Source organism: Pelecanus crispus, chromosome 1 (assembly GCF_030463565.1).
Source record: "Pelecanus crispus isolate bPelCri1 chromosome 1, bPelCri1.pri, whole genome shotgun sequence".
Taxonomy (NCBI): domain Eukaryota; kingdom Metazoa; phylum Chordata; class Aves; order Pelecaniformes; family Pelecanidae; genus Pelecanus; species Pelecanus crispus.
The window spans coordinates 49,752,324-49,777,716 of NC_134643.1; the positions used below are offsets into that span (position 1 = coordinate 49,752,324).

Sequence of the window (25,393 nt, forward strand, 5' to 3'; positions counted from 1 at the left end):
AACCAAATTTGGTTGACTTTCATGTAAAAAATACAACACTCCTTTTCCCCATTTTCATTTTAAGAAAAAGGGCGTTCATTTTCTAAGTGTGTTAATGCATGGGCTGTGTCTACCCCAAAAGAAGACTGGAAAACTGATCACTCTTCAGAAGTTAAATAGCTTACAACTGGGTAAAGAAGCAATTAAAGGACTATTTCTGCCATCACTACTCCCACTGAACAGTAACTTATTCTATTTCCATTGATTTAAAAAATGTCTCACAAGTCAGTAGTCTTTCAGAATTTCACTGCATCTGAAGTAAGGGCCTCCTCAATGGGTAGACAAACTGGGCACAGAAATTTTCAAATAATTTCATGATCAAATTTCCAAGTGCCATGCCATCCACTGTATCCACCAATGTCTAGAAGTGTCCTGCTTTGCAAAATCATTGAGAACACCCAATGTCTTGTTCAGATCTCTCAAAAGGGGGTGGGAAGAACAGGAAAACCATGACCTCCAACAACAGTTCTGCTACTCCGTGTGTCGTACTATTTTGGTGCATATTCAAAGAACAATGTTTGTGATGTGAACATGGAAGGTTTATACATGAATCTTCTTCAGTTCTCATGTAGCCTTAAATTTGCCTTGCTCCACAGAAGAGATTAAAGTGTCTGATGTTATTTAAAAGTGACGTAGCTACTATTTTAAGATTTTACTCTTGGAAGGTAAACATTTTGCAGCAGTCTATCTGGGTTTAATGTATGTTTTAAGTTTACAACATTTTCTCTAGTATTGAACAGTGGACTAGGAGCCTAAAACACTGTGCATTTTGAATATCAAAGTATAATTTTGGGCACACCAATGTGTGCAACATTACTGTGTATTTGACTTTCTGGAAACTAAAAATTTATGAAAACTAACATTCTTATGAACAAAGAACATTAATAAATACAAGACTTCTGTTTAACCGAATCTAAGAAAAATACTGTAAAACTTCAAATGCATAGGCTTGTTTTGAGAACATATTGTACAGCAACATGAAGTATTCAAGGTTTTTGTAAAATACGTAAGGATAATTGCTTCCATTTACTGCAGATACTTTTCCGCTCTGTCAAAATCAATATGCAGTTATTCTCCTCATTACCAATAAGGTGCAAATTTCCCATCAATTAGGTCATGCTGACATTTCTTTCAGGGTAACTCTTAAATAAATTTGAAACACAAAGTCTGAGGGTCTTGTGAGTAAAGAACTACACAATGTCAAATGAGACTGAGCTGCAGATGGGGAATTCTGCTGTTTGATTTTTCCAGAGCTAAAATTTGCAATGCACTTGCTTTTCAGAAGCAATGAGCAACCATGATTATTTCTTATTAAGTGGTGAGTGCTCTAGCATCTTCTGAATAACAATGAAAGCCTAATTCTCACATTGAGCTTCTTTTGATCTAGTCTAAAAGGAATTCCTCAGATGATGCAGACCCCAAAGTTCTGTTAATGTTAATGGAACTATGCTAATTTATACCAGCTGAGAAGGACTTGAGGACCCTTTTCTGACACCCAGAAAGTGCAAAAAGACCTCAGTATAAATAAAAACTAGTTCCCCACGATCAAATCCTTGTATCAGTGAATTCATGAGAAGTTTTGAATTGATCTCAGTAGGGTCAAAATTCCATGCAGAGTAGCTACATGCACACATAAGCTTTGTCAACAACCATAGTAAGGTTTTGAGTTTTTTTCTTTTTGGTAAGTATGAAAGATGAATCAGTTTTACCAATCATACACACACACACACGCACACACATACATGTATATAGGATATATATGTCATATTCTTTTTACGCATGGTTCTCAGAAAATTCAGCAGATGATTAAAATTTCCATAAGAATTCTTAAAAAATTAAGTAATGATATATGTTAAAGAGAACTCCAACTCTATGCAAAAACATTAAAAGCGTGGTGTTTTTTTTTTTTAAAGTTTTCAAGTTACTTAAATTAAAACTGTTTCTGACTTGGTCGGTTTGATGACAAATGTCAGTTTGTCATTTGAAGTGAGCCACCTTTACCTTCTGAAGTACAAACCCCTAATACAGATAAGTAATTCATACCCATTACCTGGAAAGAACCAGGATGAAAAGATGCACAACTACACTTGTGTCTTTTACCATGGTATTTTTAGGATTTACTTGAAAATGCATGTCTGTACATCAGTCCTGTACAGATTCCATGGATGCTACAACAGCAACAGATGCAGAAGACAAGTGGGAAATAAAGCCTTTCTCTTTTGTTTCAAGAGAATTAACTTTAAGAGTGGAAAATGACAGGATACTAAAGCTTACTAATCATTTAAAACACAATGCAAACATTAATTACAGCTGATGTAAGTAAAAGCTAAATACACTCTCAGGATCTTTCAGATTTTCTATGCTATACATTTAAAGACAAGGTATCAATGGCATGCATCTTCAGCATTTAAAATGCATTTAATGGGTTTGTCTTTATTTTGATGTTTGAACGCAATTCAGACTCTTTACTTTCCCTTCCCTTGGCATGACTGGAAATTTCAGCAGTGTTCACATATGCAGCAGTTACTCTTAATGTTTCGAAGCTCCATGAGGCACATTCACCTCCTGTTTACTTTGTTTTCATCCAGTATTTGCTTCTCCTGAACAGAGACCACCAACGCTGATGAATTCTTGAGGCTTTCTGGGATGGGCAACCAGCCACCTGGGACCCGACAGAGACTACATGTTGCTGTACACATGACCTTCGCCAGGCATAAACACAGCTACACAGTTCCTTATAAGTAAAAGGATAGAACATGGGTCCATAGCATGACTTTGCTTTCAAGTTTTATATACAATATTGAAGAGTATGTTATCTGTATCCATTTCTGCGTTTTCTGTCAGTTCAGAGAACTCCATCTGAAGACACCAAGATAAGGTAGAGGACACAGAACTTAAATTAAGGATGCAAAGGTATTTATGACTTTCAATGATTAGACATAGTTGGAGGCATTTGAAAGATGCTTTTTTGTTCAGGACATGTACTTTGTGTGCCAGAGTCAGCTGCAAGTACTAATGCAATTAAAAATCCCCAAATGCCACACAAGGTAGATATTCACATGAGATACAGTCCTGCTAAGTGCGCACTCTTCTTGTTGTTCAATTCAGTGTTGGTTTCACAGTAACAAACACAAATTGTCCTCATTTCTATATCATGTCTATGGAGTCATGGGCAGCAACAACAGATGCAGACTCAGTCTGTCACTCCAGAAGGAATACGAATGTGCTTAAAACTGCTTCATTTATGAAGCGAACATGGAACTGTTACCTGCCTGAAGAGAAAAACAGAAATTATAATTTTGCTGTTTAATTTTCCTCTCTGTATTACTAAACAGCAGACCTTTTCACAGACATATAACAGATATTTTTTCTTATAATTCTGAAAACAGGTAAATTCAATGACGCTTGCATAGACATTTCTTTACTCTGAAACAAAAATTACTTTTATAAGATGTACTTTCTTGGTCCAAGAACACACCTGCCTGCAGAAGTTCATTGATGCCATCTATGGTGATGAAACAACTCTCTTGATTTTACAGAACTGTTATGTTTGTGCATTTTGGTATCTGGTAATCTCTGGCAGCGAAATTCCCTTTGAAGTCATCTGGACAAGCCAATATCAAACTGAGTTTACATCTTTTGAAGAATCAAATTACTTGCCCAATGCAATGATGATTTCCCTTCTCAGTGAGCAGATGTTAGAACAAAGCAGTTAAGGAGACTGGAAATCTCTCAAGTTGTAGCTACCTAGATCACAGCGAACACTCTGGAATACACCTGAGAGTGGCTGCTACCAGATAAACTGTAAAACTTGGATTGCCTGTTATACTCTTATCCTGCTCTTTCCACCCACGCAATAAAATGAAGCATTCAGCGCTGCCTGAATCTTCCAGACCCTTGCCAGAGATGCCGTGGGTTAAGTACAGAACAACTCCTGTGGTAAGAAGCCCCTTGCCAGAGACGTGCACTGTTCTGCAGAGGACAGCTGGGACCGAGGAAGCTCACTTGCCTTTGCTGCTCATTTTTACATACTAAAGCAAGAATGATGTATCTGATAAGGCTACAGAGACTGCAAACTGTGCTGAGTAAACAACAATTCATAGAAGCTCTGCTCTACTTGGCCTGTTCTGCATTCACCTGCTAGTTTAAGGATTGTGGTTTTTAGGTCACGCTGCATTGAAACAGCTGTAGGACAACAGCTGAAGACTTCTCCATATTGGCTCTCATGCCAAAAAGGAGAAGCAGTAGCTGGCCTTCATTTTCAAATTCCAGCATATTTCATTTTGTAACAGTCAGATTAAAAGTCAAATGCCTTAATTAATGATACAGAATTAATTACATGAGCAGCTAAAGATCTTAGGTACAACTGAAGCCTATTGATAACAAGTTTCATTTTATTTTTTTCCCAAAATGGACTCTGAATCACTTTATATTTCAGCAGCCAAAAGTTATTAAACCTATTGTAAGACTCTCAACCATAACAACTTACCAGTACACAAAACAGTAACAGTGTTGAGGGAGAAAAAGCAACAGCTACACTTGTAGATGTTCTTTTTCTTTTTGCTGCAACATACTGAAAAAAAGAAGGTAATTTATTACTACAGTGCTTGTGTTTCAAGGAAACAGAATGGAAGGTTTTATCAGCTATTTACAATAAAAACATTTACATGTAATAAAAGGGAAGCCGAAGTATTAGAATTTATGTTTGCTAATAGGTCTTCCTAGTTATAGAGGAATATTACATATTTATCAGGGAAGAGGGAGAAAAAAACCATACGCCATATATTTAAGATGTCTGATGGAGAATGTAACTTCCTTAAATTTCCTATTAAGGCCATCTCTTGCATTTAACTAATTGTTCTGTTTCCTCTTTCCTCTTTTCCTCCTATAAAGCAACGTTTCTTATTTCCTATGAAGTTAAAAAGAAGATGCACATTTCATTTCACAAGTTTTAATACCTGTGAGGATGAGGTGCACGATGAGTTATTTGTAGCAGCTAATATACTTAGTGAATACACAGTCTTCCATTCTATGTACTATACATGAAGAAAATTTGTTATAGAAATGTATTATTCTAGAAAGTTTAAACACTGAAAATTTCAGCTCCTGTGACCAAAACCGCTAGATCAGAACCTTGCCTATTCCTGCCTTCAACAATGGGCAGCACCAGGCGTTTCACACAGTCTAAGAAGCCTATAGGGTGTGTCCTTCTGCCATCAGCATCAGATTTTCCTTTAATCCCTCATAGTTAAAATTTGACCCAACACCCTGAAATATGAGGTTAGATAATACTCTCAAAATGCTTTAGCATGCACTATTCTAACTTAAAATATCCCTAAGTATGTTTCTGATTTTCACACATTTTTTGCCCAAGTCATGTCCAAGCAACTTTAAATGTCTTCAACTGTTATTTCTAAGGTATATTTGATTGACTGAGTTACAGAGAATTTTTTTTCTGTTTAGAAATCGAATAAAGCAGTGTTTAAGTATGAATAGAGCCATGAATCATTTCAGAATGACCTTATGAAGTTATTATGATTGAAATGAGTTCTCATTGGCTTTCTATTAACATAAAAAAAACCCTCAGAAAACATAGATGCTTATATACACATAACCTGGGGAATGTAAAAAAGTGAAAGAACACAAAAAAAATTAATGGAAAAAATATTCAAAAGGATTTAGAAGCACAGCCAGGAAGACACTGGTTTCTATTTACTTACATAATATCAACCTAGCTTTACACCACAGAGCAAATGACAACATTCGCTTTTTTTCTTGCTTCCCCTATAGGTCTCAGCAGTCCTTTCTCACAGTGGGAGTAAGGACAGCTAAAGTAAAGGTAATGTTTATTAATATTAATATTAATAAAATTTTGTATACAGATATCTCCTCCATCTTAATTTTTATATTTAAACTAGGAGGTCCTTTAAAGGACACACCCTAAGAACACATTTTACCTCTACAGAAAGATGCTGTAATTGGTTTTTTTTGTGTTTAGAGCTAGAGAAAAACCTTCAGGAAGTAGCTCTCAAAGATAAACTTACTTTTGTATATATGTATATAAAGTAATACAATATACCTTATCTCATTTTCTTCTTGACAGTCATGACACTGTGTAGTTTCGTCACTTTCTGGTCTGGATTTAGGATGTGTTTTCTAGGAAGAAAATGCATTAAATATAAATATTCTAAAGCTTTCTTTAACAACTCCCTAAACAATTGTTGTATGTTTCAGTTTGCTTCAGATTTTCAATATCAAAGTCATTTTGCAAAATGTAGGTCAAATCTTGTCCTCTAACATACATCTGCTACTGCTACTTTTACTATCAAAGCCTTTGTATTGTAGGCAATGGCACAAGGGGTAAAAGCAAAAGAATCCTCTTCTCAAGAAATAATAGAAGAACTGGGGAACTGGGGGAATCCCATGTTTTTAATTTCCAATTAGACAGCTATCATGCTGATAAGACAGGATTTGCACTTTGGTGGTGGAATTCAAGGATTTGACAACATAGATTTATATTTGCATGTCACACAGTTCAGTGAAGATCAAAAGAGATGTCTCTTGCTTTCAAATGCAGAATGGTTATGTTCTTCCTGCTTCCTGATAGCGAAGAAATGTAGTATCACTATGTAAACAATTAAATGTACCATTTCTTACCTTCCAGTATATGGCTCCCAAAATAAAGCCAATAAGAAGAGACAGCAATGATGTCAGTGCTATGCTGATTCCTTGCAGGCTGGAGCTGCTAATGAAGCCAAGTACCTCTTCTGTAATTACAGATGTTCTCATTAGTGATGACAGATTTATAGCAGAAAAACATCTTCAGGGCAACACTATTAGCAAAAGCACTTTTATGTACCACCTACATAACAGCATCTTAAATAGCAGAACAGATACTTCAAAATGCTGTGTACATGAGGTGCACTTCATACAAAATCTCACAGGAAATTTTTGACCACAAGGATGCTCCTCCCACTTCTGAAACAGCTGTGTTGAATAGTTCAACACTAATTCCTTTTTGTCATTTGTAGACAATTTTTTCTTTCCCACACTTCAGAGTTTGGGGTTTGCCAATTTTTAAAGGTCTTATTTTTTAACACAAAGTTATTATTTGGAAGGGAATATATCTGTCACTTCATGCGTTTGCTTAAGTTCCATAAGACATATCCCACTGACTGCAGATAGACATTTTGCCTTGCCACTAATGAACGACCAACATGAAGCCTCTTGAGGGAGGTTAATTTAACAAAATAAGCCTGACTTCACTTCTAATGCCTGTCTGGAAAGGTCCCGCAGACTTCAGCTAAGATCAAACCCTTGTACCTTGAAGTCTAGCTGTGTGTTATTTTGTTGCTACCATTTCTTGGTACCTTTTTACATTTTATACAGAAGAGCCCCAATCCTAGTCTTTTATGTACACAAGCAATTCCATTCCCCTCACAGGGAGCTGTATGCATGCTGAGACTAAAATGTGGCCCTCCAGTTATTTAATCAAGAGCAGGATGTGAAAAGTCCTACAGAGTCACCCTGGGATCCACCCTCTGAAATGCAAAGCAAGCCACAGAGGACTGCTAGTTTAGACACCATCCACCCAGTTTTGGTTCATTTCAAGATTAGGTGTCTGCAGCTCAAATGGTGGGTGTATTGTCAGATTACAGGAAAAGACCCAAACTGTAAGCACTGGAAAAGTATAGGTGATTAGCTACAGAATGAAAATGGACTCATAGCACTAGATATTTCTATGACTCATGCAAACAGCAAATGTCTAAGCACGTATGGTATGATATACTGGGTCAAGCAATGTGCATTTAATACATTATTAAATAGCCTCTAAGAAAACAGAGTTTAGTTTAGAAAGGAGCATTCTCATAATTAACTGGCAACTCATTTTCAACTCTCTGAGATTTTCCGGTTGACATTTTGCAAGTTTTTACACAAATGTTCTTTTCATCTCTGAAATTCAGCTGTGTTTTCTAGAGTCACAGTAGACAGAACTAGAAAGTAAGAAAACAAAAAGCCTGTATCTTATATAATCATATACCACATATATCTCTGTATCTCACACACTGTTTACAAACTCTAGGTTCTGACTATAGGGGCTTGAATTCTACTTACATCTGGTAGACTTGGCACACTAAAAGGAAATATTGGTCAAGCAGAACTGATGCTAGCTGACCGTGAAAGCAATCTGTCTACAGAGGAGAAGGGAAAGATAGCAGACAAAGTTCTACAGAGGTGAACATCAGCTGAAAAAGAGAGCCTATTGATTAGTCTGCCTCTGTCTGCTCGGACATTAAAACCAAGAGCAGAAATTAACTGGAGGGGCATTATTTTCTCAAACTGTCCATCCTAGATTAGGCATAGAGGACGTTTGCTTGCAGAACTTCAAGAACTTCAGAACCTTCAAGAAAACTGGACAAACTCAAGTGGAATAGAGCCAGCCTGAACATCTCAAAAAAAATCCCTGTCATTACTTTGTCTGAGTTGTATTCTCAGCATATTCTCACATGAAAATTCCTATATTGCTCTTGTGCTCTAGCCAAGAAAAATGCAACACTGATTTGCGTAATACCATTAGCCATTCTTCCCAGTGAGAGACCACTGAGTTATACAACTGAATTATGTAAATCCTACGGGGTTGGTCATGTTTTCTGGATTCTGCCCTGCAAACTTCAGAAAAAATGGAAAAGTGAAATAAAAATCAAAGGAAAAATTCTTCAGATCATAAAGAGCATAATTTATTTCATAACTTGTTCTGGTAGAGTGTATAACCTCAAAAATCCTCTGCCTACTCTGCAATGCTGGGCAGCATGTCATGGCAAGCATGCTGATTTTTACATGAACTTCTAGAGAAATGTTCTGTATGCAGGGCAATCAGTGATAGCCTACCACCCTCATTTTTACCATTATTTTTCACAAACTTTAGAGAGTCTTAGACAACAGAAAAGCTCCCTTTACAATAAGGTATTTAAAAGTGGAAAAATCTGATTTCTGAGAAGATATCTCCAGTGCAGATGCTTTCTTCAGCATCTATGGAAAACTGAAAGGAATTCATAATTAGCTTTCCATGTGGGGACCTGCAACCCAGGCACAGAGCCTAAATACAGTCGAATTGTTACACCCTCCCCAGACTACCTTTTAAAAATGACAACAGATCTTTTTTCATAACTTGATAGCGTATGAATTAATTTGAAAGTTAAGTAACGTATAACTACCTTAAAAAGCAAACAACAACAGAATATTTAATTTCATTTTCAAGTCCAGAAAAAAGTCTCTTGAAAGACCTGGAGAGAAATGAAATAAGTCATGGCAGGTTTCTTCATATGCCTTTTATTTACAGTAACATCTAAAACTGAACAGAATTTTCAGTCTGGAGAACCTCCCGGGGACTTGTGTCCCAATGAAGAAAAAGGAGATAAGGAAAGCAAGCTGGCTGCCAATAGGTTTTTATTCCTTCCATAGGGACCTTTTCCTCTGTTAGAAACTTTAGAGCTCTAAACAGAAAGATTCCCACTCCCAGCAGTTGTAAAGGCAGAGTAGGAGAAGGAATAGGAGGAACCAGGTGTTTCAGTAACTTTGTGAACTCCTTGGGCAATGCCAGAGGAACTGCTGGCTTTGCAGTTAGTATATTATTCACTTAAAATAGACTCTATCCAGCAGGGTGCAAAAGGGGAGTGGAAGCAGGCCAGCACCTCTCAGAGCTCTCACTCTGCACCTTATGGAAGAAAGCCTTAGGAAGTGAGCTCATCTGATGTAGATTTATGTATAGTCTTCATGGACACTGGGATATTAATCTGTGAACAAAATATAGTTACATTAAAAGCCACTCAGCTACACAATGAAGTTATGGAGCTGCTTTCCACCTTGAGCCACGTGTGTAGGTTTAGCAACCAATTATGATTCAAAGCACTGACTTGGCTTTTTTGCCATATATGTCTCAAAGGGATTTTCAGTTTACCTCTGCTCAGCTCCAACACAATTACCACAAGATCTTATCTATAAAAATGCAGAGCAGCTCTCACCTGTTCATTAGGGTTTTCCATTAACTATAAAGTTGGAACAAAGGAACAAAGGCACAGAAGGCAACGCCAACTGCATTAAGCCATGGGTGAACATTTTCAAATTGCTGTGCAATTAGTGAATTAAACTATGGTATTCTTTGCTTAATTATAAAAGTAGACCTTATTCCTAAAAACAGTTGTAGAGATCTGTGTTTACACTTTCTTTGAGCTGTTCAGTACTGAATAATAAAGCTAAATTATTGTGAGAAAATTATAGGCAAAAATGGAAGAAAGCAACACTGAACTTTCCATGAAAATATAAGTAATACCATGGCATTGAGTGACAAGTGTTAGTAAGAGCTAGTAAGTTCAAGCTTTAATCAGAACAACATCAGATTCATCTGATGGGAAGAAAAAAGACTACTACTTATTGTTTGGTTCAACCACTGAAAGAAGAGATCAGGACTCAAGACTTCTTATCCTGACACTTGTTCTTTACATAGGAACCATCTCATCTGAATTATCTAGACTATGCGTGGTATAATGATCCGGAGAAACATCAATAAGACTGGGACTAAAACAGTTAATTGGAATTTAAATTGGACTACAGTCATGTAACACAAAGAGAAGAAAACAAACCAGCCTAAATAAATTGAGGGTGGTGGTGTTTTGAGAATTTTATGGGGGAAAAGATGAATTGGGAACACGCCACAGATCTACATTCAATATTACAAGGATGAAAATAGCACTATTGCCATTCAAAAAAAAATTAGAACGGGATATTGTTCCATTTTACACTTAGTTGGGGTAAGAGTTTTGGTGTAAATTTAGTCAAGATTCTACTCTATTATAGTAGTTTAATTTTACTGTTGTGTAATAACAATGAAGTAATGAAATATGACTCTTTCAACAAATGTAGCAACAACATAAAAAAACGTAATTTAGCTAATTTATGTTATACACAATTTCTATGGTAATTATTTCACAAATTATTTTATTAGATGATGCACTTCAGGTTTGTCTAAGTTGAATTTAGAATTAAGAGCAGTTCAAGTCATCTGACTACACAGACTGTATTAATTGATTCAAAATTTATTATTAATCTGGAGGCGTTCTTTTGCAAACAGTGAATGCTTCTAAATGGTCTAGAAACCATTAATTTTAAATTGCTCAGTTTAAAACTGTTTAAAATTAAAGAGGGTCATTTACAAAAAAAGTATTGCAGTAGTTTGTGTCTGGAGGTGCTTTTTTCAGGTTTCTCCTCTTCTCCAAATGTTTTCCTTTTTGAAATTTGAATCTATTGGTGCTGTTCTGAGAACAGTACTGAAGCCAGCAGACAGGGTCCCCTGTGCTGGGGAGTCTTCACATGGGAAGTAATACATTTTATTCATTGTTGTTCCTTCCAAGAAGGTAGGGGTTAAGTAAAAACGAAAACTTACTCAACAATAAAGCCAAGACAAAACTAAAATCAGTACTAATGACCATTTTCAGGGAGTAAGAGAGAGATGCCAACAGAGATGCCAATAAAGATGCCACAGGTCCCTCCCTGCAAAAAACTCCAAACAAATAACTAAAGTGTAACCAGTGCCATCCAATGTCCAAGTTAATTTAATCTGATTATGAGTTGAAACTGTCCCCAGCCCCAGACATGCAGTCCTCATGTCATTTCCACATAAGGCTGCTAACTGATATCCAATTTTCCAATAAATTGCTTAAGAGAATGATAATCAGTTAAAACACACCTGTGCAGCATATGGCCAGCCAAGCAATTTCTTTGACTTACTGCATTATTTTAATTAGGCTTTTTTCCTACTTGATTATCAGTTCCAGTTATAAAACAAGATTAATAAACCTGCTTCTGTACTCCCCTCCACAGTACAGACACACTCCACTGCTCTGCCCAGCATCCCTCCTGTTACTGTACTGGGTCAAACTCCTTTCATCTGAACAGCTCCTGTAATCTATCTTTCTTTTGGCTCCTTGATCCATTCCCATTGCTCCAGGCTGAAGCTGAATATTCTTCCTCTAGCAGCGACAGTGAAAATTATCACATGTTCAGACCTGAGAGAGATAGGTATGCACTCTTTAGCCCTCTCCTAGTGCCTCATAATTGGCCCTGGGCTCATCAGGTTATTTGCAGCCAGCTCTGTGACCTCTTGGCAAGGAATTTATAGCAGTAAGACTTCTCTTTTCCAGAGAGGCAGGCTGGCAGCCAAGAGTTGAAGGTGGTTGAAAGTTGGTGGTCAACCTACTACTTAGGGGGTTTGGGGGAATGACAATTTAAGATCTCTGAATTAGAAAGCAATCTGGAAGGACTTAAAATCTGACAGCAGTTGTGAGCCAACTAAGAGGTGGCATGCATGGTGATAAAAACCCAGAGAATAACTAGATTACACATTCCAAAGAGAAGGAGCATGAGAAGAAACTCAGTATTAGCGGTATCTGTCCCACCATCAGGAGCTACTGTTGTGCCCACCAGGCTACACCAGGCTGTTTCCTTGCCCATGTTTTCTTAAGCACAAGGAGTACCAGCCACATGCTTCATCATCACACATTTAGATAACATGGATGCTTGTGAAGTGAAAGGGGGAAATTGTAAAACAGAGACACATTGTCATCCAGATGTATCTGGGAAACAGGAACAAGAGAAACAAGAACATGGTTAAACTTTAATCACCATTTCAGGAGCCTCTAAGGAAAATCCCCTTCTTTTGTTCACATGGAAATCTCCAGAGGATTCACCATGTTGTACATGACGTCACTAAAAGCCCCTGAAACTTCAGGTTCTCTTCACCTCAGATTCCTTTACCCCATCTGACCTCATGATGGATATTGTTGAGGCTCTTACAGCAACAATTCTGGGCTCTCTTACCTGTCAGTGACCAGTCATGTAATACACTGACCAAAACAGATGAGAAACACGGAGATGGCCATGCCAGAGAAAAGATTAGAGCCTGCCAAAAGTGTAGTGACTTTATCCTTGACCTCAACCGAATCAACACGCTGATTGTGGAGCTGGCCTTACTGCAACTACAGCAAGCAAACACAGGGACTGTCTTCAGGTTTGGTGTCAAGCTTGGGACTGACGGTACTCTCAAAATGCAATGTACAGGCAACCTCTTTGACCACGGGAGTACCCTGGGACCAATTTAGGACAGCTATTCTGTTTGTTTCCAGCAACTTCTTTTTCTGAGAGTTAAAATGAGGTGTCTGGGACAGCCAAGTTTGCTGAGGCCATATGACTAGTGAGACCTCATGACAGCCAAAACGAAGAGACCTGCCCTCTCCAAGTTGTAGAGAGCTGTCACGTCATTGTAACTTGATAGCATCTCTAAATTTTGATTAGATAAGTTCACTGCATTTCAGTATGACAGCTGAGAAACACATGGTACACCATCAGGCACAAGTAACTTCCCATTAATTTGCACAATTAATGACATTCTTTTCCTCTGAGCTCTCATAACAACCAGCTACCAGAACAAAATGGAGACACATATTAATTCAATCAGTTGTACTTACTGTTACTGCTAGTGTTACTGCCAATGCTGTCATTCCTAAGGGAGCTGGCAGCAACAGGAGGAAACAAAAATGTTTTTGTGACAGCGACTCTGGAATCTAAATAGAAAATTAGTGTGTCAGCATTACGTAACTTAAAATACAGTTCCCTCTATATAAGATGATGGGCTATAGGGCTACTCTGATGTGGCTATAGGGCTGTTTTAGAAATCCAGCTACAGGGCTGTTTATAAAGTGGATTAAGCCAAAAAAGGCAGTCTTATTAAGAGGCATATGTGTCTACACACTGAGCTGCTGCTGAATAGCTATTCTAGAAAAGCAATTGCTTTAAACAAGGTCTTATATTATGGCACTGATCTAGTTACTACTGGTGTAACTGTGCAACTGGATACATTGCCCTAATTAAAAAGCCAATAGCTGTCACTAGAGAGCGTAAAAGAAAAAAGAATACAAAACCTCCATTTACTGGAAGGATGAGAATGAACTGCAGGAGCCTGACTTGAGTTTGTTAAAATTTGTAAATGAAGTAAACATGGCCCTTTTTAGGAGGGGTGGGATGAATATAGAGGTGACTTGAGGCTGCTGCAATTTACAACTTGTCCTAGCTTCCTATTTTTTCAGTAGTGCAATCTTAGGCTCCTTTACTGCCTTATAAAAATTAAATAGAGCATTAATAGAAGATAAGAAGAACAATGTAAAAAGATGATCCAGGATATATTTGGGATGAAAAGAAACAGAGCAGAGTATTGTGAGGTTTTTTGGATTATATTAGGGAATGATGTCACTAGGAACGATGGTACTAGTTTTACTGCCAGATAGAACTCAACTTAGAAAAGAAATAAAAGCTTTGGTGTTGGTAGTCATTTTAACTGTCAGTAAAAAAGAGACATGGACATACAGCGTCAGATCCTTAGCGTCTCTGAAATCAAAGGAAAACCACCCATTTATATCTACTTAGATTCTGTTCCCCAAAATGAAAGCCATCTTACCATTCTCCGGTGTTTTTACTGTTGAAGGCAGAATGCAGTCATTCTTATCCAACGTGTCTGCAAATTCCTTGTAGACCTCAATGGTACTATTAAAGTGCCTAAAAAACTCCTCAGGAATGAAGTGACCTTCTTCATAAAGGTGACCATTTTCTTTTACAAAATCCTAGGGTAAAATAAAGAATTCAGCTTGAAAGAGGTCAAGAGAGATGCTCATTTCAGCACCTCAACAGATGATAAAAATATCCAAAGATGACACAAAATAGTTTAAATTTTTAACATGCAGAAGACCAAATTTGCTGTATACAATCTTCATAAAACATACAAGCCTTCTGATCTGAGGATTTCAAATTAGCTTTGCAAATAGAAATAAATTATTAATGCAGTATTGTAAAATTGCCAAGAAATGAAAGGCAGTCTTCCACCCTATGCTGAAAATGAAGAGAGGGTTTTTTTATTCCCCTCATTAAAAAAAATTACCTTGATTTCACATTACTTTGCAATGTTCCGCATGATCCTTTTAATGTGAACACAGGAACACAACACAATCATAGCTATTGTCATAAGAGTACAGGGAACAGCATACAATAGCTGGGATACACTACTGCACAGAAGCAGTCTGAGATCCCTGATAATGTACCTAAAAATAAGAGCAGGACTATAAACAAGGAAGCTCAGTCACTCTGAGGTCTAACAGACAAGTGTGTTATGCCAGACTAAACAACAAGATTGAGGTCTATGTTAAGATCATTGATGCTTATCTTCTTTTTACCTGACTCTGGGTTTCATAACAACTGTTTCTTATGCCAGCAGGTTGAATTTGGCCTGGGGTTACTCCGTACTACCAAGGAGGACAGTGATAAGAACAGCGGTTAAGTATGTACTAAGGAAAACTTCTGAGTTTTGGCTCCAAAATTATTTTATGCTTAATGCTGAAAGTACTAGACCTAAGATCATTCTTCTCTGAGGAAATCAATAGCTGGTTGTTTCTCTGAATTACAGGATATTTACTTCTTCATCCTACAAAATAAAATTCCTCTTCCCCAACCACATCCCAGCTGAGTGCTTTGAATCATCAGGACAAGAATAGAAAAAAAAAAAAAAAGAAAAAAAAGAGATACATTGAAGATTGGACAGAATTCAGTTTGAAATGGAAAGGTAGGGAATGTCTAAACACTATCAGCAATATAATGCCAATATATGACAAGGTTACAACGTTATGCCACTCCAGATGAGATTGAGTGTTTTAGTCCATTTGATTCATCTGGATGTTAAAAAGGTGCAATTAAAACAGCTAAGGTCTTACTTGACAAAAATAAACATATATGGAAGATGAAATCCTTGTCCTAAAGAACATGATGGATTTTGCCCATTTTGTTCAATGGGACAAAACCTTTGACTGCAGAACTTATTTTTAATTACTGATAGACTGGTTAGAGCTGGGTAAAGGATTAGAAAGTTATTCCCCCCCCCCCATCATTTTCACGTAAGAGACTCAGATGTCTCTTGAGTGAGACTCCTGGAATCCTTCCAGCTGCTGTTGGAATCCAGAAACACATGGAAATGCACTGATACCCTCTAGCCTTTGCTGTGTCTTTGTATAAAAAACTTCATTAAACCATGGTGAAGCTTTCAGAGCTTCAAGCACTGTGATACATACTAAGAGTATATTAATAGCTTCAACCACATTATCTTTAAATTTACATTAGGATCACTAGCAAAATGAATAATTTAAGCTGGATGCACAAGGAAGATGCCAGTTTCAAACAGACTAGAATGAATTAATTATCTTAAAGATGATGGTTACATTTCTGACTACTTAAATAACTATATACAGGTCATTGTATATACTGTAATTCCTTGTAAGCCACTTTCCTTTGAAACAGGAGATAATGACTAGCCAATGTTAGCACAGTGTACTCAGTGCGTTTCTAAACACAGTAGGATTTCAGATGTAGAGGAATAGAAATGAGAACAAATCTAATGAAGCTTTGGACTTTTTTAACTATTACTGAATACTGTGCAACAGAATGTTAAAATAAAAATATCCAGCATAAAAGTAGAAACTGTGTATAAGATTACCTTATTTTTATCAAAAGCTAGGCATGCCATAAGATCATTAATTATCCTTGTGAGATTATTGATGATTGAATAGTTGCTTAAAACATCAGACATATCTGAAATATCTGAAAATTTCTGGAGAAGATTATGTAGACTCCTTGAAAACTCAGGCACCATCAAATGCAACCAACAGTGATTGGGCTGTCAGGGGATAAAAAGAGAAACAGAGAGGTAGATTAAATATCAGACTTTTGCAAAACCTGGTTAAGCAGTTCAATGTGCAAACGTAGACTAGACTGTTCTTTCCAATTTAAATTATCTTGAAAGTCTAAATTGATATCCATCTTCTTTAGGGTGGTCAAGTCTCTCCTCAGTCCTTTTGGTAAAATTTCTATTCTCACTGATACTGATATATTTATGGTTGCCTGTTAAATGCCATCCCTTCATTAAATTCTTAATGAATGCTAAGCATCAGTCTGTTGAGAATTTGAGCCTTGAGACATACTACTATGAACCCTCTTCCATGCTTTCATTAACCTATTTATTTTTTTTAAATAACTACTGCTTTAACAATTTTCTCCAAACTTTCTTTAAACCAATCTCAGTTTTCATTTTATTATTGTTACCTCACATGACTCAGGTAACCCCAAAGATCCTTGATTTAAATCTCTTCTGAGGAAGGTTTCCATAAACATTTTGCATGAAATCCATGTGTGCTTTTATCTACCTTTAAACTAGTTAGCTTAGTTAACTCCTTCTCTTCAGCTTTTTCACTAACTGCCATTCCTGAGAACAGTTTCTAGAATTAAAAGTCTTTCATTTCCTGAGTTTTTCCTGACAAAAGGGTTCTGCACACCCTGTCGCAGTACCTGCCACACCTGTGCCACTGGAATAGAGTTCAAATCTCTTCACTGACACCTATGCAATTAGTTTGCAGATAAAGTTTGTACAGCTGTTCATGTGACTGCAACCTGGTCATTCATCTTGCTGCCTTAGAGGGAGCCATTAACTTCTTTTACTTAGACTTACATAACAGTAGTCAAGCAAATAAAAAAGCCACCCAGCCCTAACTCAATATGGTCAGCTAAAATACAGGTAATACATTAGTCACACTGTAACATGAACCCGGAAATCCCTTCCCAATAAATGCTGAATTTTTAATGGTAAATGTTTTAATGGTAAATGTTATGGGAATTTATTCCATATGTCAAGCTATTTTTTCAGTGGTTGAAAATGTCTCAGGATCATTAAAGCCTGCCAGGTATGAATGCCTTGGCCCAGCAACTCCTACGTACTCTCAGTATCACTGAACCAGTTTCCAGTTGCTGGCCAGTGGATGGGCAGCATCCACTGAATCCATCCACTCCACCTTCTGCAGTGCACAGTAAATATTTGGTGATGGATCTGCTTCTAGACTTAATCTCATTTTACTCAATTTCTGCAATGAACCTGCATACAGATTCTTTATTCAACAAAATGTAGCCATTACTATCAATATCATCACTTGGAGACAAATCACTTTCTTGGTGACACAGGTGGTGTTCTGCCTTGATGTGTAAATGTTTTTGATGAGAAAGAACACACTTCACACTTTCGAAGACTAATCAGACTATTAGGCTTCCAGGCTTAGAGAACCAAATGTAAATACATTGCTCATCTCCACCTGACTTTTCACTTTTGTGTACAGCTCTCACACACAGATAACAAGGGGCAAGTCATTATTACCACCTGTAGTTTTCTCAACAGTAACTTAAGAGAGAATGAAACAAAACGTGAAATGGATGGCGTTTGGCTTGATTCTGCTTCCTTTTTTTCCTTCGAGCACAACAACAGGAGGGGAAAGGCAGAAGGAAATAAATCAGAGAAAGCTTGTTGAAATGTACTCCGTTCAAGCAGCATGCGTTGTGCCATGTCCCATTGTCCTCATGAGACCATGCATTTTCCTCTGCTTTGGTGTAGGAACATGGACACAGAACTTCTGTGCTTCCCTGAACTGCAAACCTGGAAACCCTTTTCCTCTGAGGCTTTGTGGGTGTGCATTATCCTCTGGCAGGGACTAGCAAAAGCTTGCTGCTTCTCCTAGTGAGCATTTGGCAATTCCAGCAGGGAATCTATTTTGTTGCTCCCGCGGTTTAGCATGTGCGTGGGAGTCTCCTCTGACTGAACCGTTCTGCCCTACAAAGCTGTATTTCAAGAGAGCTTTAAGTTTGGGGCGGAGGGGGGGGGGGGTGTTTCAGTAATATCAAGCTGTGCAATCACTTGCTATCTCAATACCTACCAAACACAGGGATGAAACTGCTGAAATTGAGAACTGTGTCGTTGTCTGCAAGGAGAAATGGAGGTTTAACTCTGCTTTTTTGTGTAAACTTTGACCAAGATTTACATTTTAGGGCAATTACAGACCTTACTTCCCTTCTACTTCCAGGTAGTCCTCATTTAGCTTTTTCTTTCTACATCTATCTAAAAGTTTGAAGTTTATCTCCTCTTCCGAGTTCAGCCCCTGCTGCTGTCATCTTTGCCTTTTAACCTTCAGGTTAGACTACACAGTTCATTCTATGCAAGACTACTTTTAAAGCCACTCAGATGCCTTGAGCTAGTGCATAATGCAACAACCCTTCTGTTTAATGGATCGGGTCAGTCTGTTCCTGTTATGTGCACTACACTGGCTTCCCATCTGCTTTGCATTCACCCTGCCTTCCTACCTTTAGTCGTCTACATTTGAGACTTGCTACCTTGCGTACATTTCCCACTTTATGTACGCACTGAAGATTGAAATCTATTGAAAAAAAATGCAGATCACCGTTTCAATCCTTTCAGAGCTGAACAAAGGGCATTCGCCTTATGCAAAACTGTGGGTTTCCCAGCTTGCAGGGACCTTGCAGAACTCAGAGCAAAACCTACTTATTCAGCCAGCCTTTGCTGTGGTATGCATAACACAACCGGAAATCCCCAGAGAGGAATTTGGCAAAGTGGGATATGAATACTGCTGAATATTACCTCCTGCGAAGGCATGTGGCCAAAAGCTGCACCTTCCATCACCACAACTGAAAGTGGCGTACGAGCAAAGGGAATATGGAAATCCCGGCTCTGAACTTCTCTTCTTCCTATTTATTTCTTGGCTGCTCGTCATAAATGTAAACTGGATCTAAGTTTCTGGATATGATGCAGCAAGACGACATGGCATTTAAACTACAGAAAAGAAACTGCGTACTGGCAGCCAGAACTGAACCATGGAGCAAGGTAAGAGTTAAGCAGTGAGAACGACCAGGACTTATCGCTCAAGCAGGCTCCCTGGCCTTCTTCATCCACAGTGCCAACGTCCCCAGGAGCACAGCAGAGGGAACAGACCCAATCCAGCCTGGTTCATCAGCTGCCACACTCATCCCGGAGGCTGGGGAGTAGCGCTTGGGCTATGGCTGTCCTCCACAGACATGAATCTCATCACATCAGGCACCAAAATCACTGAATTTCAAAAAGCACCACAGACGGGGGATGGTGGCAGCCAGTCTTACTTCCTTTTTTTCTCAATATTAGCTATTGTCAGAAATGGAAATTTTTCCATTAGTTTTAAGTATGTTATACAGGATCTAGTACCTGACTTCCATAGCATTTGTTCTGTAGAGTTTTTCTGTCTAAGGAATCAAGTTTAAACGGGGTTTTCTAAAGTATTCTAAGTTTCAGTAAAAGCCTTGAGCTTCTAACAAAACTAATAAGAACACTGTCAGATCTGCCATAATACCTCGTAACCTCACAGCTCAGGGCCCTTCACTATCCCACAGCCTCCTTTTCCTCCAGCCATCTTCTGGTTATTCAGGACTGAAAGAATGTTACTTTTGGCATCTTCATCCAATATCAATAGTGAATATTGCTAGATTTGCTACAATGCTGTAGATAGAGTGCATTTTTATATGTGTATCGCACAGAAATTGGATTTTCATAATGAAAACTTTGTACAGACACAAAACCAGCTTCTTGCATCTACCAGGTGATTTCCAGCTACTGATGTATGTGTACAATGATTCATTCTTAAGACAGGCACAATATTGTTCAGTTTAACTGACAAACTAGTCTTTTTCTTACTTTTTATCTTTCTTTAAAACAATATGGTACAGGATAGCATTCAGCATAATTTCTACTTTCACCTTGTTTCCTCCTCTCCTTTTTCTTGCAGTGTATGCAACAACCAAGAGAGCATTTTCAATGCATCATTCTAAAAATATTTTTTAAAATTAAGGAAAAACATAGAAAGTATTTAGCAGAATAAGCAATAAGATAATATGAAAAAGTTTTTAATACAAAATGTTATAAAATTTTAAAGAAGGTAGATGATGCTTATTTGAAAGTATCACTATGTATTAACTATGGGATTCTACAGAAAGAATAATACAAAGCATGTCTGAGTGAAATAATGTCCTCGCTTTTTACTGCTTTGTTTAGTTACTGATGTTACTGTTTGCTGAGCTTAGGGTTCTCTTTATTGGCTACTCAGTATTTGTTGTGCTTTAATGGCATTTCCACTGGCTGAAACAAGAAGGACATTCTACAGTATGTTCCAAAGTACAATTAGTAGAAACTACTTCTTCAAGAAAGCAACAATTTTCAATTGACATGATGAAATAATACCATTGTTTGACTTTTTCCAGAGAAAGTGTTAAAAAAATTAATTTGAAGAAACATTTTTCTAAGATTCCTGTAATTAAAAGGGTTTTAAGTGACTGCAGGAATCTCTCTATATTTCTTTTAAATGAATACTTGTGAAGCATATGAGAAGTGAAATAACCATTATTTAACTGTAACTTACTAAGCCATAGGACTAGGTACAAAATGTTAGGCCATCACTGGTTCCAGTGGGCTATTTTATTTGGATTAACTTGAAGTGGTTGTACATACCAGACTATCCATCTTCGGGACATATTTAAGGGTTATCATATAATCATTTGGGAGATTTCCAACCTACAATAAACAGATAATAAAAACGTTATTACTGACTACACACAGTAAGACTTAATTTCCATCACTGTATTTAATGAAATCTATCAAATATTCAACACAAATTTTCAGTAACCTACCAGGTGCAAAACTTACATACCCAGTTTCCTGTGGAACTGCTACTGACTCTTATTTGCTTACAAGTGAAACATCTTTCCACACCTGTGCAACATTCCCAGATCTGATCTTATCATGTTCAATGCTACCAATTCCCAGCAGAACTAAAGTCAGTAATGTGGTGAGGAGAAGTGATCTGAGGTTATTCATTACTTCAGAACCTCCACTGCATTTTCATCTTTTAATGGCATGTCTTGAAGTGTTTACATGACAATCTCTATGTAAGTGCAATCACCCAAACAGCAGAGGACCCAGTAGTCTCTAAGCCTTTTTCCTTCAAATAATTTCCAGCTTCAGCAAGCATCTGAACCTAAAGAAATACTTGCCTGCCTTGTGCTTAGTTATGTACCAGGTCAGAAAACCACTTCAGCACAACTTTAACTTCGAAGCTGTGCCTCCTACTAGTGATGAGCAATATTATTATATCATAGCAATATCCTGGGGCAAAGGAGAGCTTCCACACATGTAAACTGAGCACGGCTTTGCAGATGTGGGTGAGTACAGGGTGTGCTGAAGCAAGGTCAAGGAGTGGAAGAAGGGTTCTCACTGAATTATACAATGTAATCTGCCACAGATGGGATCCAACACTACTGTGAGATGTGGTTGATCATCGGGGGAATGTGCTGAGTGGGGAGATGAAGAGGGAGATACTGCCATGATCCACAATCTCTTGAGTTATTCTTTTCAAAAGGTTTATCAATACTATGATTCTTAGTGACACAGCAAATCTATTTTCTTTTGTATCAGTGAAAGATTCAATTGATATTTCTCATCCTGGTTTGAAATCAATTTAGTCAAAAGACAATAAGCACATATATAATTCCTTTGTTGAACCAGAAGCTATACTTTGTTCAGCAAAGCATTTCTACTTCTTCAGGTTAAAGATCATTCTGTTATGGCTGCTTTTGATTCTGCTTCTATAGCAACCAGCACAGAGATTTTTTTTTTCCCTGTGCAGTTTTTAGGTAGTATTTTGTTTGACACAACAGAATGTTTTACTTGTTCATTAAAATTTTGTTTCAGTTAAAAAATTAAAAGAGCAATTTCAAAATGTTATGGTTCTAGAAATGACCAAGGACAATAGTTATGCACAGTCAGTCACTAGTGAATTCCAAACATTTTTGTATTTACAATGTGTGCTGAGCCTCAATCTTTCAGTTCAATGACATCTAGCTTTCTCCTACAGCTTTAAAAAACAAGTTTTATACAAATGATCCTGATAAATTCCTTTCCATAGATCAATTTTCTTTTTTACTTTTTATTTTTATACCTACACATTCCCAAAGCAGCAGTTGCAGAAGTGCCACTAAAATTCTCTATACCAATTTCTATTAACCTGGCATTTTGGGGAGTTGATTCAAGTTGCTATAAATACTGAAAAATATTTCAATACATTTGTTCTTTCTTTAGAGTATCTGTTTTATTCTAAATTCTCATCCACAATTTTTTGTATATTTTTCCTTCCTCTAAAAACATCCTGACATCATGACACATTAATAGGTAATCCAGTTACTTTTCCAGCTTCCTTTGCGTGCCTAGCGAGGTAGGATTAGCAGCACTTCAAGCAGTAAAGATAGTGAAGATGCTACTGTATGTGCAAAGTTTCCTGTACTCACTCTAGAGGGATTCAATACTTAGCAATGTCAGCAAAAGCACAGTTCTTTAAGAAAGGTCACTGGAAGATTAAATTTGTTCCAAATCAATGAACTCTACAAGAATTGATATGCATTATGTATACAATCTACTTTACTGGCATCAGAGCCTGTCAAGCACTTTTCATGCACAGCTAAAAAAATGTAACTGCCCAAGAGCTCTTACAGCTTCTCAAACAAAGCCGGAGAATACAGCTCAGCCTCAGATATTTGTCTCCTTGACAGACTGTGAATCAGAAAAGATATTTTTGAATTTACTACTAAAAATGAGGAACACAGGGGGGGAAGGGTGTCAAACACAAAATATACGCCCTGCCTCAAGACGAAACAACTTGTTAAAGTTTTATTGATTAAACTCCACATGCCAGATGCTCTGCTTATGGTAAATGATGGAGCTCAGTCAAAGTGAGGGAGTTATATTTGTGTCCCAGTTGGACTTCCCAACTCACGCACAGAAAATAGGGTAGAGCCCCTGATGTAAGAGTGAAAGATATGTTTGTACTAAATCTGTGCATTTTGTACTTTCTTGCCTTCCTGAAACGAAACTTGAAATTTCGTTGAAGACTAACCAAGACTATGATCCAAAACCAACCTCTTGATTTTCAGCTGCTGAAATGATCCTGAAAGGAATGAAAGGACTCTGCATACCCACTCCGTGCATGGTGCCTGACTGCTGTGGCTCCCAACAAGGAGCAGAGGACAAGAGGGCTGTGAGCCACCTGAACAAAGGGGGATGGAAAGGGAGCGTCCCTGGAAACTCCCTGAGTCCTGGAATGGCTTTTTGGTTCCTGTACTCAACTCCTTAAGCACAGTGACAAATTTGGGGGCAACAAAACACCTGTCTGCATGACTTACCTTGGTTTAGACAAAAGTAACTATTTTGATGATTACAGAGAACTGACAGTCCTGGAAAGTAACTAAAAGAACCCTGCCTTGCAATTAAAATTCCACAAAAAGTTTCTGTGATTTAGTGTGTGTGTGTGTGGTTGTAGAAATACTATCAGGCTCTGAAAAGAGGTGAAGAACAGGGAATCCAGACTTATGTCCTTAAATCCGTATAAAACCAACATTAAGTGCTATATTCCCAGTTGTAACAAAATCTCAAACTGGGGAATGTAAGATTGCTTTTGACATACAGAAGTCTGAATATTTAATACAGCACTGTTAACATTGCATAACCCAAATATGCTCATGGTCACAAAGATGGGGAGATGAAAAAGGAATGTTGTAAAAGCGATTTGGGTTCCATAAATTGCTCTTTCATCGCAACAGCAGAATATAAGAGATGACCTATCTCTGCAGTCAAGTGCTTTGAAATGAGGGCTACTGCTCTTGGAAATTCTCTTTATTGTGACTTCTGAAACTTTTGAGACAAGCATAAATATCATTATTTTTTTATACACAGATCAAAGATGAAGTAAGTTAATAAAGTAAAAATTACCATTTACCATTGTTGGTGATTTCTTTTTTACTCTGAGGCATATGATGGGAAAACCATACTTTCCTTTTGGCTACCATGTCTACCTCCCATTTCTGTCTTTGTCATTCCCCTTTTCCTACTCTTTAATACCTCTGCATGTCCCTTCTTTGCATCCTTGGCTTTTCCTGCAGGAGCTTCCACCTTCTGCCCATCATGTCTGTAATCTACTCTATCTCATCTACTAATGAAGTAGTTAATAAAATCCTCATCATTTGGCTTAGGACAACATGTTAACGATTTCCATTCACACTTCTTACAGCCATAGTGGCAGATTTGCAGGATAACAACACTGGATCATTTCTTATAACCCCTTCACTCAGGAGAGTTAGATCCATTTAAAAATAAATATCAAATGTTGCAGAGAGGGTAGAGAACACATTTACAACAAAGATGCAATGTGAAGGCAAAGTGTTTGAAACAGCATGTCTTGAAGAAGCAACCTGGTCAGTAAATGCTGACTATTGTTTGGGCTTCCAACATTCAAAAGAAAAAAATTGCTTTAGAGAAGTAGAACACGGAAGAAGAGGTGAATATCTCTTGGATGAAACCAAA

At 37.6% G+C, this 25,393-nt stretch overlaps 1 protein-coding gene across 1 annotated transcript in view; it reads right to left on the bottom strand.

Annotated features, from left to right (window-relative positions):
• Positions 1–4,572: 4,572 nt before the first annotated feature.
• The window catches only part of KITLG (KIT ligand), a 28,723-nt gene continuing 7,902 nt past the window's right edge, over positions 4,573–25,393 (bottom strand). Inside the window, exons 3-9 of the mRNA XM_075708567.1 lie at positions 21,494–21,556; positions 16,625–16,804; positions 14,546–14,708; positions 13,560–13,655; positions 6,697–6,806; positions 6,119–6,195; positions 4,573–4,612 (exon numbers count right to left, since the gene is read on the bottom strand). Of these exons, the coding sequence (XP_075564682.1) occupies positions 4,573–4,612; positions 6,119–6,195; positions 6,697–6,806; positions 13,560–13,655; positions 14,546–14,708; positions 16,625–16,804; positions 21,494–21,556 (729 nt within the window). The remainder of the gene's footprint in view (positions 4,613–6,118; positions 6,196–6,696; positions 6,807–13,559; positions 13,656–14,545; positions 14,709–16,624; positions 16,805–21,493; positions 21,557–25,393) is intronic.